Source organism: Hippocampus comes, unplaced genomic scaffold (assembly GCF_001891065.2).
Source record: "Hippocampus comes isolate QL1 unplaced genomic scaffold, H_comes_QL1_v1.1 scaffold335, whole genome shotgun sequence".
NCBI classification, from domain to species: domain Eukaryota; kingdom Metazoa; phylum Chordata; class Actinopteri; order Syngnathiformes; family Syngnathidae; genus Hippocampus; species Hippocampus comes.
Genome location: NW_017805823.1, coordinates 101167 through 115116, shown reverse-complemented (window position 1 = coordinate 115116; position 13950 = coordinate 101167). Strand labels below are relative to the sequence as shown.

Genomic DNA, 13950 nt, shown 5'->3' with positions numbered 1-13950 from the left:
TCTCTTCTCTCTCTCTGTCTCTCTCTCTCTCTCTCTCTCTCTCTCTCTCTCTCTCTCTCTCTCTCTCTCTCTCTCTCTCTCTCTCTCTCTCAATCTCTCTCTCTCTCTCTCTCTCTCTCTCTACACACACACACACACACACACACACACACACACACACACACACGCAATTTTCAAGTTCTTGTGTCATGTGACACCTTGCACAATCATGCAAAGGAGTATTCGAGCTGAAAATCTGGTGAAGTAAATGCGTCAAAGATTATTTTAGGATTCCAAACATTTAATCATACGGGTCGTCATCATCTCATGCACAGCCAGTATCATCACAGGATTTTTTCTGTGTGTGTTTTGCTTTATTTCGATGGGTTAGAAGGGCGGGAGGGGGGCGGGGTATAGTTTTTGTGAAAGGACAATGGTGGATAAGAGAGACATATAAATATTCACCCGTTACCGATTCCTGCATATATTTTTCAGATTGTACTTAAACATAAAGTAGTGAACAGTTTCAATCTCAAGAAATGAACAGAGCAGAAGTTTCATCAGTGCTCACAACACAGGAAGTGAGTTGACAAATCCATTGACATTGTGCAAGACAAAGAGGACAACTCCCCTGACCTGTTATCTTGTGGAGGCTCTCAGTCGTACAGGAAAGTTCCATCGTAGAAAGGGTTCTGTCAGTCGTCATCTGTTGGAGACATAGCCGTCATCTTGAATCGGGAGTCCCCAGCGAACTCTTCCATTCACTTGTATTGAGGTAACCAAGTTTCCCTCCAATAAAATGAGGCAGTATATTTTTTTTAACATCATGCAGTATTGATACCTGACACTCGGGTCATTTTATAATAAGGGCTATCATAACATATTAAATATAAAGACAAAACCATAAGAAATCTGCAAAAACAAAAACAACCCAACGACAATGAAGTTGAGCTGATTTTAGTATTTAGTTTTTCTTACTATGACATTCAACTCAACTCAACTGTATTTACAGAGCACTTTAAAACAGCCATCGCTGTATACAAAGTGCTGTACATGGAGCAAATATCATATATACAACAAGAAAACAATACATTAATAATGAAGACAGTAGAAAGCACAAAACAGTGTGGAATTAATTGAAACATAATTCAAATTCTTTGAAAACCACCATTCAAGAATTCAATTTAGACCTTATTTGAAGCACATTTGAAATATAGTCCAATATATACAATATACTGTATATATACTGTATATATACTGTATATATACTGTATATATGTATGCGGGCCTTATGTGTTACATGCTATTGTGTGCTGAAAAATAGTTTACACTTATCACAGTACAGTATGTCATTTCCATTTAGTAACAAAATAAAGAAAAGCATGAATGCTGAATGTTTTTACCTTTGTAATTTGCCTGCTTGTTGATCGGAATCTGTAAAACGTGATGTACTGTTTTTGAATTCGATTCGGCTAGTTCAATAAATTCAAAGGATGGCCATTTGATTCAATTTTCTTCCACATCTACTGGGAAAATGAATTCATTTTGATTTTAATCCATCCATCCATTTTCAACACCACTTATCCTGAACAGGTCAAGGGAGGTTGCTGGAGCCTGTCCCAGATGACTCCAGGCAAAAGGCAAGACAACCTGAACTGGTCTTCAGTCAGTCGCAGGGCACATATAAAGACGCACAAGCAGTCACACCGTCACTGAGTGAGAATCAAACCCATGCCGACCGCACACAAGTCAGGCGAGCGTACCACTACACCATTAGCAACTGGGAATGGGAAACCCTTTTTTAAAGTTTGGACCTCCTGTTTCGATCCCAGTGGTATCAATTTTCTATAACGGTTGTCCTGATGATGGTCTTGGGTGACTATGAGCCAATCTCAGCTGATTTTTGGCCACCCTGGACTGGAAGATCAGAACATGCAACACAAGGATTTGTTTGCTCACAAATGTGTGATGAGCACCTTTATTCATTCGCTGTATTTGGCGAGTCGTGCACTTTCAGTGGCGGACAAGCTAGCAGAGTGCACTATTTAGCGTGATCCACATTTTCATATATACTGTGATCCCCTCCTTGTCCGTCCGGCTGACCTGCAGCTTGCTGTAAAGACGGTAAGTCGAGTTAGCTTCAATCAGGATGAATATGAATTTCGTGGCCGTGAATCCTACCTGTAAATTAATATAAACAGGTTCCTCGATAACCTTGCTCTCTGGAAGCTTTTTATCGTCGTGTTTGTTGTTCGTTTCTTTTCTAGAAAATGGGAGGGAAAACCATTGAAGAGACAAAACTGTACATTGAATCACAAGATATTTTTCAACGAAAAGGTCATGAATTCACATCACGTTTTTGGCTCTCGGAGGAGAAGAGAGTTGTGGTTTGGTCCTCATCCTTTTCGTAAAGTGGGAGCATTGCGGGAAAATACACACATTGTAGTGTACATCGTGATAAAGCACTGCCATTACAGTACTCGGTTACATTTAGTCAAGTCATTGTTTTGAAGAAATTGTACTGTTTTAGTGTAGTTTGAATGTAACATATTTTTTTTACTCTTACTTGAGTGTTTTTGTTATGAAGTAACGCTACTTTTACTCCGTTCCAGTGACAGATATCTTGGATTACTTTTTTTCTGAACGTCAAACATACAATACGCGTAAGTAATTTCTTTTTAAAATACATTTTTATGAAAGTGACACCTCAAGAACTTGAAACTAAATGACGAAATGACTGTTTTTTTTTTTTTTTTTTTATTCACGGGGCAATAAATGCAAAGCAGCTTTTCTAGCAAAGTGAAAAGCAAAAACAATGAATGTTCTCCTGCCTACAGCCAACACCTCCTGACTGCTTCATATTTTTGGCATTTGGTAGATGATGATTTGGCCAGCATATTTCTCCTTGACTTGGACTGAAACTAGTTGTTGATCTTTTTTCCACATCACTTAGGTGGAACCCTCGCAACTGGAGTTTTAACATCCATGATACATACCTGGTGGCTTGGTTTGGTGATTTTCTGCTGAAGTTGGCATAATATCCAGAGCCCTCCCTTCCAAATGATTGTGATCTGTCATTATGCAAAATGTTGAGGGGTGGGAAAAACGAATGTGTTACGTTTTGGGATGAGGCTCAAACAACAAAATGCGGACAAAGCAAAGCTCTGCGAATATTTTCCAGATCTCGCTCGACTGATTGAAGCTCACCTTGCGTGCCTTTTCCAAAGGAGAAATCCAGCAGCGAGAAGGATAACAACGGCCGCCAGCGGTACAAAGACGGCAATGCAGATTGTTTGTAACATATTTCTGTTGATTGGAGCTGTCAAGAAAAGAGACAGCATGGTCAACAACGGACACCTAACATAATAACACGATTTGATTGCAGCGTCAATAGTCAAGATCAAAGACTGGGCTGTTACCTGGATTGAATGTGCCTGACGTAGCATCTGGCCCAACAAGAGATGACATATTGTGAAACGTACTCAATAACACAACTGCGATTTGAAACGACGACAATATTTTGACAAATTGCTCACCTGTCGCATTTATCGTGACGCTTTGGTTATAAAAACTAAAGCTTTCCTTGGCAACGATCCGAAAGTAAATAACCAGTCTGCTGTCCATTAGGTTTTTAATCTTGAGGGTGCAGCTCCTGTCGTTTCTCTTTGGTACGATCGAGGTCTTTCCTTGATACTCCTTCACCACAAATGTGCTATTGGGGTGATAAATGAACGCGTTGGCATCCCGGTCGTAGGTCTTGAATGTGCTTCTCTGGAACAGTTTCCAGAAGAGCCCAGGTTTTTCTGTGTGGTACTTGGGTGGGTAGCTGAACGTACATGGAACGGTCACACTTTGGCCTTTCACTGCGTTGATGCTTCGGTTGACTTTCAGACCCCATGTTTCACCTGGAGATAAAAATAAACATCATAATCATAATAATGATGAGAATAACAAATTCACTCAGCAAGTGCCCGTGTGACACCATCCAAAACAAACGGCGGCTCTACCCACCTTTTGAATGAGCAGCCAGGATCAGAATGATGATGGCAAGCTCAATCAAAGGTTGCTGATGATCCATTGCAGACGTCCCAAGTCCGATTCCGATCGTGTTGACTTCGGACAGGACTTCCCACTAAATGCGTCCGCTTTTTGACACAAGCGCAATCCGAAGCCGACGAGGCGGCTCATTGAACTGCTCGTTAATGCTTGAGAGGAAAGGTCGTTGCTCGCGAATCCTGACGGTGATGTGAAATTTTTGGGTGTGTTTCCTGTTGCTTTGCAGTGGTGAATAAAAAAAAAAAAGGAAGTTGGAACAGAGCAGTGAATGTTCACTTTATTTTAAACTTTCACTCAAATAGATGAGAACACTTCGACCCCGTCGAAGCAACAGGTTTCGTTTATGCTCGTGTAATATGAAAATCTACTTTTGTGGCTCTTTGTTGAACAAGGCAGCATATACGCAGTTTTCAAAACAGACCCTGATTGCCTCACTATGACAATGTAGAATAGAATAGATGTGCTAAATCTCACGTAGGCTATTTCCTGCAAAGATTTGCATATCTATCCATTTGCACTGTTCCATCCAAATGATTGGATGAATAAATCGCTAAAAAGAGAAATCAAGACACAAAAAAATAAATAGACGAAAATGAATAGGCAGATTTATTTATTTTTTCCATGTCATGAAAGTTTACACAAAAAAATCTAATCTTTGGCATTCCAACGACCAACTCTTGCTTGCAGGACATATGTCACATTGTAAATTTCCCCCGTGTGGGACAAATAAAGGATATCTTATCTTATCACTTCTTGCTTTTTGGGACCTGAGAAGAGAAGAGATCGAATAGCTTATTCAAAAGTGGTGTGAGTCGATGTGTGTGAGTCAGGCAAGCGGTGGGGGAGAGAAATCCCAGGAAGAAAGTTCAACGTCAATGGAAAATGTGGTCCTTTAACTTGAAATCAATAAAGTATTGAAAAGCAGGGGTTTAGTTCTTGACATGAGTTCATTTTGTTTATATCTGAAATACTGACTGTATTTTTCTTTTTGTAATTTTCAAGAATTCTACGATGCCTCTTTCAAACGCACTTTATTCTGAATACAAATTTTATTTCATATACATCTTGAAAAAAATTCCTGTTCCAGTACAAAAATAAACAGAAATATTGTATCTTGGAAAAAAAAAATACGATCACTTGGTGACGGCAAAATATTTGCTTTCCATGAGGGTTGACTCAGCTGTGGGTGGTGTGAGTGTTGCTCTTTCAACTTCCTCACTTAAAACGGTAAAAGGCTTCAACACCCACACTTTTCCAACAACTTCTTCCCATGGGTAGGACACTTTAGACATAGTGGGAGAACTACAGTGGATATAAAAAGTCGACGCACCCCTGTTTCAATGCCAGCTGTCTGTGTGGAAAAAAAAAGACTAGCAAAATCTCACAATCACATGGGGAAAATGTGTTATGGTGTGAAAAGCTTACTAGAACAACTGAACTTGATTTGGGATTAATCAGAGGCCCTTTTATATGATAGATAGATAGATAGATAGATAGATAGATAGATAGATAGATAGATAGATAGATAGATAGATAGATAGATAGATAGATAGATAGATAGATTAATCTTTTTCTACCTACAATCTTGCTGCTGAAGGCTGTAAATTTCCCCAGTGTGGGACAAATAAAGGATTATCTTATCTTATCTTATCTTAGATAGCCTTTTAATTAACATGTGCTGTTTGATGAATATACCACTAGGTGGAGGGCGATATTGACAAATCCCAAGTGTACTTTGAGTCCTGACTCCATCAGGAAAGTGAGTCAAGTTAGTCTCTTGACTCTGGACAACATTCCCCAAAAGAAGCAAGAATGAAGTCCGAAAGACTTGCCGTTTACGATGGATGACAAGTTCTCCCGCGCTTCGGTTCAACGGCTGGCTGACACTGTGCGAATACCTCACAGATGGACCGTGTGATTTCATCGGAGGAGGGGAACAGGCAAGCCGGACGCCAGGAGCCGCGCGTCCGCTCCCGGAGGAGGCTGGCCGGCGTCAGCTCGCCCGCTCAGGCTGCCGCACGGCTCACCTTGTCCGGGGTCATGGACACCGAGGGGAGGGTGGACGAGTCAAGACTGAGAATGCACATTTTCCAAAACGGTATCCATCTTTGGCTCAGTGATGAAGATGAATGTCAATTATTTATGTTGTCTCCTTAAAAAAAGGACCAGTTATCCTAATAATAACGTTAGTAAATGTATCTTTTAAGTCGATAATTCTACTTTTTTAACATGCCCATGATCCCGAATGATCATTACAATAGTAATAATTATACACATTTTCTCTACTACCCCCCCAAAAAAGGCTGACCAAAGGTTGGTCTAAAAATAACAGTATTGTATAAATAATGTTAAATTAGGTATTACATGTAAATTTCGGTGTTTTTAATGCTCGCGACCCTAAATAATAGTCATTCATTCATTTTCCGAACCGCCTGATCCTCACTAGGGTCCCCCTAAATAATAATTAAACCAAAACAAACAGAACTGACCTAAACATTGGCCTAAAAATATTAATCATGTTAACATACATAATGCATCTGTTAATTTCCTTTTCTAAGCATGCCCGTGATCCTGAATCCTAATCAAAACAATAATAGTAACAATTATACAAATGTTAACATCATCGGCCCCAAAAAGAAATTAAAAAATGTTTGGGCTCAACAGCATTGGTATTAATGCTGTTGATTCAAATATTACACAATTTTATAAATTTTAAAATGCCTGTGACCCTAAATAATAATTGATAGTATAAATAGCAATAATTACACATTTTATGAAATTTATTACAGTTTATCTTGGTGATGCATGCATTTTTGTTTTTATTTTATTTATGGGTGAATTTATGAATGTAAGGAAGTCTATCCCTGCACTCTCTCAACACAAGCACCACCACCACCACCAACAACAACAACAACAAAATGTCCAGGTATTAGAATCGATGAAGTGTACATTGTACAAGAAGAACATTAAAGTGCATGCTCCAAATCACACACAGGCCTTGTGGTTATCTAAACAAAGAGTTGGTTATGGTCACATGCACAGAAGTTGAAGTGCTTGTTGCTAGAGGCAGTCAAGTGATGCTTTGCCCACATTTTCTGGAAGTGCACTTTCAAACAGCTCTGAAGCAAGAGTTGCCATGAAAGTATGGCATTTAAAAAGAAGGCAAGGCTTGTTAAAAAAAAAAATCACATGAGCTTGAACTCATGTGTGTTCAGTGACGTGTGTGAAGCTAAGAAATGAGGCTTAATGTTTCAGAGCTGCCTTTGTGAATGTGAATATTCCTTTTGATAGCCATCATCATGGCAAAAGGAAATGTTTCAGGTCTGTTAATCGGGGTCAATCAATATTCTTTCTGAATGTGCTGGAACAATAGTATCGAACATGGATGTAGGAATTCAAGGAAAAAGATTAGCCCGGCAGCAGTGCAAAACATTGCGTAACACATGAGTCTCAAATCCTCTGGAAGCAGAGCAAAGGTCACTACATCTGCCCTTATGTTCCACTTCACTGATTGCCTGACGTGACCTGCTTTGATGATGATTGCACAAAAATGTGCAATATTTGGGATTTCTTTTTTCGTATGGGATGTTTAGCTGGCAATTTTTTAAATGCTGCATATGTTCGACAGGAATTTTAGAAGTCTTTTGCTTTTGTGCTGGGTCCCACGGTGTGTAGTTAAACAAACAACCAAAAAAAAAAAAAAAAAACCAACATGAAATTAACATTGTATTTCCTGGCATTCCATTTCTAAAATGACAGAGAATCCTATTCTGTTTGTTTCCAATATAGACCTATAAATATCCATTTTCCTGTTAACTCACATGTAAAACTTAAAATGTAAACATCCCTGAAGTTTTGCAACCTACTCCACCATTAACAATCGGGACAACATCAATCCGTGTCTAGGTGGCGTATCTCCCACTGAGCGTGGCCTAGCATGGCGCTTCCTATTCGGGATGTACCCGTGCAGCTCGACCGCTTTGGAGCGTCCTCTGCTTCAGGAGCAGCTGACTGTGCGTTACCAGGTGATGAAGGCAAAGTGGCAGAACTTCCTCCCTTCGGCTATACAGATGCATCTCAATGGCACCGATGGTAAACTCCCCAAACGTTCTGTTTCATAGACAATGACATCTTGATTGTGATTATGATTGTCTATTATATGTGCTTGGTAGCTGAGCTGGTGGCTGCAGTGGGCTATTTTAACCAGAGGCAGGCACTGGTCCAGCAAGAAGCTGACAACTTGAGTGACGAGGTCCGAGACCGGGTGATGTTTTTGGAGCTGCAAGCGCAGGTATGTTTGATGGGCACCTTTTTGGTTCAAGAAAGATAACCCAACACGAGCTAGTGTATTTAAAACATGACACGCCATGAAGGGCAGCACGGTGGTCGACTATCAGCACGCCGGCTTCACAGCGCAGAGAGAGTGATTCCGGCTCCGGCACTCCATGACTGACGTTTCTTGAAACATTCTCTTTATGTTGTGTATTAATGGCAAGACTGACTGTGAGCAGGATCAAGGCTATTCATTTTCATCTACTGCTTCATTCTTGTCAGAACACACTCTGCAAGTGGCAAAAACCTCTGCTTAACACAATAGAGTCAGAAAAAAAAAAACAAAGTACACCGCGATTTTGCAATCAGTTCAAAGTTGCCTGGTAGTTATAGTCAAATAAAGTGTCAGATAATAGTATTGAAAATGTGTTATGTCATGTTGTTTTGCGCTTGTTTTCAGATATTGTTTGAACGTGTTACTTTTGACCAGGAAGAGCTACAGGAAGCCATCCGAATTATTGATAAAGATGTCCCAAGAACCAACCGAGACCTGAGCTACTACCAGTACGGACCTTAAAAAAATCTAATTATTTTAATTTGGCAGCTAGATAAAATGGAATTCTAAAACTATGCATTGTTTCTCCGAAGGAGGTTAAGTTTGTGTATTTTCAGTGGCTTGGATACGTAGGTATTCTTCAATGATACCTTGTTACATTGGGAATTAAAATGACGGATTACACCCTTGATTGACATTTTGAAATTCACTTACGAATTTAACCAGTTGCCTTGTTTTTAACTTTTTTTTTGGGTGTATTTCAGAGGTGAAGGTTCAGGGAATCTGCTGGTGCTGAGAGACATCCTCATCACCTATGCGGCTTTCCATCCAGGTAAACAATTCAAAAACTTCATGTTTTTTGGGGGGAGGGTTTTCAACTGCAACTTTTTCTTGTGTTACAGAGGTAAGTTACGCACAAGGAATGAATGACCTGTGCAGCCGATTCCTGGAGGTCATGGACTGCGAGGTTGACAGTTTCTGGAGTTTTTCTTGCTACATGGAGAAATTTGCCAAGGATTTCCGAGAAGATGGCCTGCACAGAAAAATAGGTGGAGTGGACTGTCAATTATTACATGTTTGTTCTTTGCTCGGAAACATAAGTCAATGAAAGATTTCGAATAAATGTCATTTAGAGTTGGAGGCGGCCCTGTTAAAGGAATTGGACCCTCAACTTCATGTCCACTTGGTCACAGACAGCATGGAGAGCTTCACCTTTTGTCACAGGTAAATGAGTTGTCAGTTTTCATCCTTAATGGGGCCCACATTGAAATATGTGAGTACACTTTGCAGAATGGCGGCCCGGTGGTCGACTGGTGAGCACATCTGATTCACAGTGCAGAGGTGCAGGGTTTGATTATGTTAGTTGCTCCATGTACAGCATTTTGTATGCAGCGATGGCTGTTTGAAAGTGCTCTATAAATGCAGTTGAGTTGAGTTGATTATGGCTCCGGCCTTCCTGTGTGGAGTTTGCATGTTCTCCCCCTGCCTGCGTGGGTTTTCTCTGGGTAGTCCGGTTTCCTCCTACATTCCAAAAACACGCATGGCAGGTTAATGGAACACTCAAAATTGTCCCTGGGTGTGAATGTGAGCCCGGATGGTTTTTCGTCTATGTGTGCCCTGCGATTGGCTGGCTACCAGTTCAGGGTGTCCCCCGCCTACTGCCCGATGACTGCTGGTATTGGCTCCAACACGCCCTGTGACGCTCTAACCACTGGATCACCGGGCCGCCATATACACATATATATCAATTATCTTTGTGACGTATTCTTTTGTTTAATCAACATTTTTTTTCGACGTGTATATCTCTGTACATCTGTGCGTGGGTGTGCCTGTGGGGGATACATCAGATGGCTGCTGCTAGGCTTCCAGAGAGAATTCGAACACAGCGATGCGCTACGTTTGTTTGAGATCCTGAGTTGTGACCACCTGGAGCTCATTTCCCAGCGTGTAGACCGAGCCCGTTATCAGGAAAGACTGGCCCAAAAATATTGTCCAGGTGAGACTTAGCCTCTATTTTCGTAGATAGTGTACCTGTGCCATGGAGCGAATGCTGGTGTTCGGTGGATCCTGATTTTCGTATCTGTACGAATCGCATTGTGCCTCTTTGTGAATTTGGCAGACCGGTCTATGCCATGATGGGTGGGGCAATGCAGCCGAGGGAATGTAATAGACATGTGCTTGGCAGAGTGACGATTCGGTGGCAGCCTTAGGCTTACACAGTCCAGATCTAACATTGCTGCTGGGTAGACAGCTGGTCTCGTGTGACGTATTTCCTTCACAATCATACAAACAGCATACATCAAACACGCCAAATCAATGTATTGCAATTTTTCTTTAACCATTCCATACAGTGCCACAGCTGCGGGTGGGCAGTTTCAAAGTCCACCTTGTCTAGACTCTAATGTCGTGCGTGATTAGCATATCACATTTAAAGGGAATTGAAAGGCACTACTTTGATTGGCAATGAGCGAAGTTGGCTGTGACCACTCCCACAGCAGTGCAGCCCATCCTCTCACAGATCCAGCCTGCACTTCACTGTAAAATTACCCACCGGTCTAAGCCGCCCATGCACACAGATATGCCACACGGCACGCAGTATTTCCACTTGTCACAAAAATAGAGCCCCTTGAGTAGAAGTTGGAGTAGAAATAGGAAGGTAATGACTGTCGCCATGAAAAGACTGTGAACACAATCATTATGCTTTACCCATGTGTTTGCCTTGTCTGCAGATGACAAGTGTGGGTCGGAGCTGCAGGCCGTCAATACAGACTTTACGTTCGAGCTGTTCATCTGCGCAGCCATCCTTTTGGACCACAAAGACACTCTGTTGCAATGTCAAGATGAAGTCCAGCTGATTCAATTCACAAGCAGGTTTGCGTTACGCTCACTGGCCACATTTTTGGGTACACAATTTGATGGGACCTGTATTAAAAAGTGTACCTGGTGGCACAATACTTACAGGTATTTCTAATGTTTTGTAGGTGTAATTAACAACAGGTAATGTGAATACGCTTTGTCTTTTGCGCAGCCTTCATGGAACACTGGACTTGAACAGCACTCTGAAGAAAGCAGAGCATCATTTCTTCAACTACTGCAAACGCTGTGCTTGGGACTCCATGAACTGCCACTGTAGAGCGCACAAAAGCAAAGAAGAAGACTTTCTCTATCAGCTTCGCAGTTTATTTGTTTCAAGATAAGAACGACTGGTTCAGTCCCTGTCACCCTTTTAGAATAAGTCACCAAACATGTTTAAAGGCATACATTTGTTGTTATTCTTCATAGTCCAGAGGTAAAATGTTATCAGCAGATAGGTTATTTCATCATTATGGAAAAGTATTTATTGTTTGAAAGTGGACAAACATGGACTGTGGATTTTTTTTTAAATTATTATTATTATTTTTTTTAACTTGACACGTCAACATTGGCCTTTTTAAGGCTTGTTACAAAGGCTTAATGCAATATTTAGCCACTGGAAGGTGACAGACAACAGGTGGTGTTACTTACATACTCGGGTTATATTTAAAATGACTTATGTAACAAGCGTGTACGTTGTAGACACTGACAGAAAGAATGGAAAGGGAGGGAAATGATATGAACCTATGTTAATAATATTGTTAATGCTAATAATTATATTTAATTTATATATGGTGAATTGGTATCTTTGATCTGAAAATCCCACAAAAAATGTGACAAAAGGCCGTAAAAAGCTTTCAGTTACTTTATGGTGGATATCAAAAGTTTACTCACGCCTGTTCAAATGGCAGTTGTTTTTTGGGGGTTTTTTTGGGTGGAATAATAATGAAAAAATCGAACAATACAGGCCATTTCAAAGCCTTTTCCACTTTAATGTAACCTATAAATTGTACATGCCAAATCATTTTATTTTCTTTAATCTTTTTAAGAGGGGATGTACCGGTAGACATAACTCAAATAATGTGGTTTGGCATTTGTAGAGCCATTTCCATCAAAAAGATATACACACAGTTCTACAAATCATTTAAACTCTGTGTTTGTGGTTTAGTACTGCAAATGGTCTTTTATTTGGGGGGGATGATATGTATTTAACATTTAAACAAGTTAATATGCACTTGCATTTAACCTCAAGGGTATTATTTAGTGACATTTCTCAGCAACACTATACAGGAGTAAGTTTAAGGCTAGATCAATCCATTCCTTTGAATCTAAATTCATATTTCCAAGTCATTTTTGGAGAATTGTGTTCTGCATTTGTGGGAACGGTTTGGAGAAATCCCCTTTCTGTTCCAGCCTGGCTCTGCCTCAGTGCACAAAAGCAAGGCGCATGAGTTCAAACACATTTGAGGTGAATGAGAAGCGATATTGTGAGACTTCAGAATGAATCATGGAGAAAGTTTTCCCAAAATAGAAGCTGTCAGAGCAGCAAAAGGAGGGGCCATTGCACTTCCTAGCACTGTATATCTAAAGGTCAGCTGTCCTAATAGTTTTGTCCACTTATTGGTAGACCAACAAGCTTATTTGGTAAGTCAGAAGGTTCTAGAACGTTCTGTGGGGGGCTCATCTGACACCCAGTAGGGCTCCCCCTGCTCTATATACACTGGGTGAGCACATGCCCTCGCCCTCTTAGTCTGCCTGCCAGGACGCAGAAAGGAGTACGGGAGAGGAAGTCAGGGGTCGCTAGCACAACATAATCCCAGTTAAAGTTGAACAGCTGACACAACAAGGTAACACGATTTCTAGCTGTGCTGCATCCAGCCTGGCTTCATAGTTTGTCTCGCTTCATTGCTGCATTGAAAAGCTTAACTGCCACGTGTGAGAGCTTTTTCAATTTTTTTTTTCTTTTACAAATTTTAATCATCATGCTTGCATGGATTATTGACTGCAGGCTGAAACTGAATCAATAACAGGCAGTTTAGGTCTATATGGTCCAGAGCACTACGTTTAAATTATTCAGATATCAGCTGAATGTCATGTCTTAAAAGCTTAAAATAAAGATAAGAAAAAAATATGTAAAAAGTAGAAGCAAAATAATGATATATCAAATATGTTCATAAAACAATCTGTGTGTGTGTGTGTGTGTGTGTGTGTGTGTGTGTGTGTGTGTGTGTGTGTGTGTGTGTGTCTGTTTTTGTCATGATGGAAACTTGTGGATGGAGAAGCAGCTGGAGTGTGTCAGCAATTTCTTTGGTGTTCTTTGGTGTTACACAACCAGGGCAAGTGAAAATTCAAAATAACACACTTTGTGAACAAACTTTCGGGTGAAATTACAAATAGAGGAAAAGAAAAGGTTGTCAGATTCATTAAGTGCCTAATGACAGTCGGCACTGTCCCTGTTTGCTGCTATGAGCATGGCCCAGAAAGTTATCAAATATCTTGGCATGTACAGAATGTAATATCTTCCCATATATGAATAAATTAATCTTAAATGTGTGTGTGTGTGTATTGGCCTTTTATTTGATGAGCAGCCTTTCAAATGATTTTTGTCACCAATAATGATCCCGGCTTTTTTGGGGGGGGGACAACCATTAATTCCCATGTTGATAAGATGGCACTTATTATAGTAACAGCAAGGTATTTGGAGCCAGCTGTTGGAAGACAAACACACACACACA

The 13950-nt window shown here is 40.5% G+C and overlaps 2 protein-coding genes across 5 annotated transcripts in view; one reads left to right on the top strand and one right to left on the bottom strand.

Annotated features, from left to right (window-relative positions):
* Positions 1-4254, bottom strand: part of LOC109525670 (uncharacterized) — a 17023-nt gene extending 12769 nt beyond the window's left edge. Inside the window, exons 1-7 of one of the 3 annotated variants that reach the window (XR_002170191.1) lie at positions 3991-4254; positions 3516-3884; positions 3399-3431; positions 3187-3298; positions 2976-3050; positions 2161-2242; positions 1959-2092 (exon numbers count right to left, since the gene is read on the bottom strand). Coding sequence is in view for 2 of the 3 variants with exons in the window: in XM_019886394.1 (XP_019741953.1) it covers positions 2021-2092; positions 2161-2242; positions 2976-3050; positions 3187-3298; positions 3399-3431; positions 3516-3884; positions 3991-4057 (810 nt within the window). In the remaining variant the exon portion in view is untranslated. Of the gene's footprint in view, positions 1-1475; positions 2093-2160; positions 2243-2975; positions 3051-3186; positions 3299-3398; positions 3432-3515; positions 3885-3990 lie in introns of those variants that run through there. The other 2 variants (XM_019886394.1, XM_019886395.1) reach the window with 2 other exon arrangements.
* Positions 4255-5715: 1461 nt separating this feature from the next.
* Positions 5716-13768, top strand: LOC109525666 (TBC1 domain family member 15). Of its 2 annotated transcripts, none has more exons than XM_019886388.1 (10): positions 5716-6133; positions 7942-8127; positions 8208-8326; positions 8798-8871; positions 9127-9194; positions 9265-9411; positions 9496-9586; positions 10210-10358; positions 11092-11233; positions 11391-13768. In XM_019886388.1, exons 1-10 carry the CDS (start codon positions 5941-5943, stop codon positions 11557-11559), a joined length of 1338 nt encoding a protein of 445 aa, XP_019741947.1. In that variant the 5' UTR covers positions 5716-5940; the 3' UTR covers positions 11560-13768. The 2 variants fall into 2 exon arrangements, with proteins under 2 accessions (XP_019741947.1, XP_019741946.1); XM_019886387.1 differs by having other exon boundaries at positions 8768-8871.
* The last annotated feature ends 182 nt before the right edge of the window (positions 13769-13950 follow it).

What these genes read in the sequence shown, in the direction of transcription:
- LOC109525666 (XM_019886387.1), top strand. Translation starts at nt 5,941, where the DNA reads ATGGACCGTGTGATTTCATCGGAGGAGGGGAACAGGCAAGCCGGACGC. An exon ending in CGAGACCTGAGCTACTACCA is followed by an intron (nt 8,872 to 9,126) that starts GTACGGACCTTA and finishes GGTGTATTTCAG; the next exon opens with AGGTGAAGGTTCAGGGAATC. An exon ending in AGCTTCACCTTTTGTCACAG is followed by an intron (nt 9,587 to 10,209) that starts GTAAATGAGTTG and finishes GGGATACATCAG; the next exon opens with ATGGCTGCTGCTAGGCTTCC.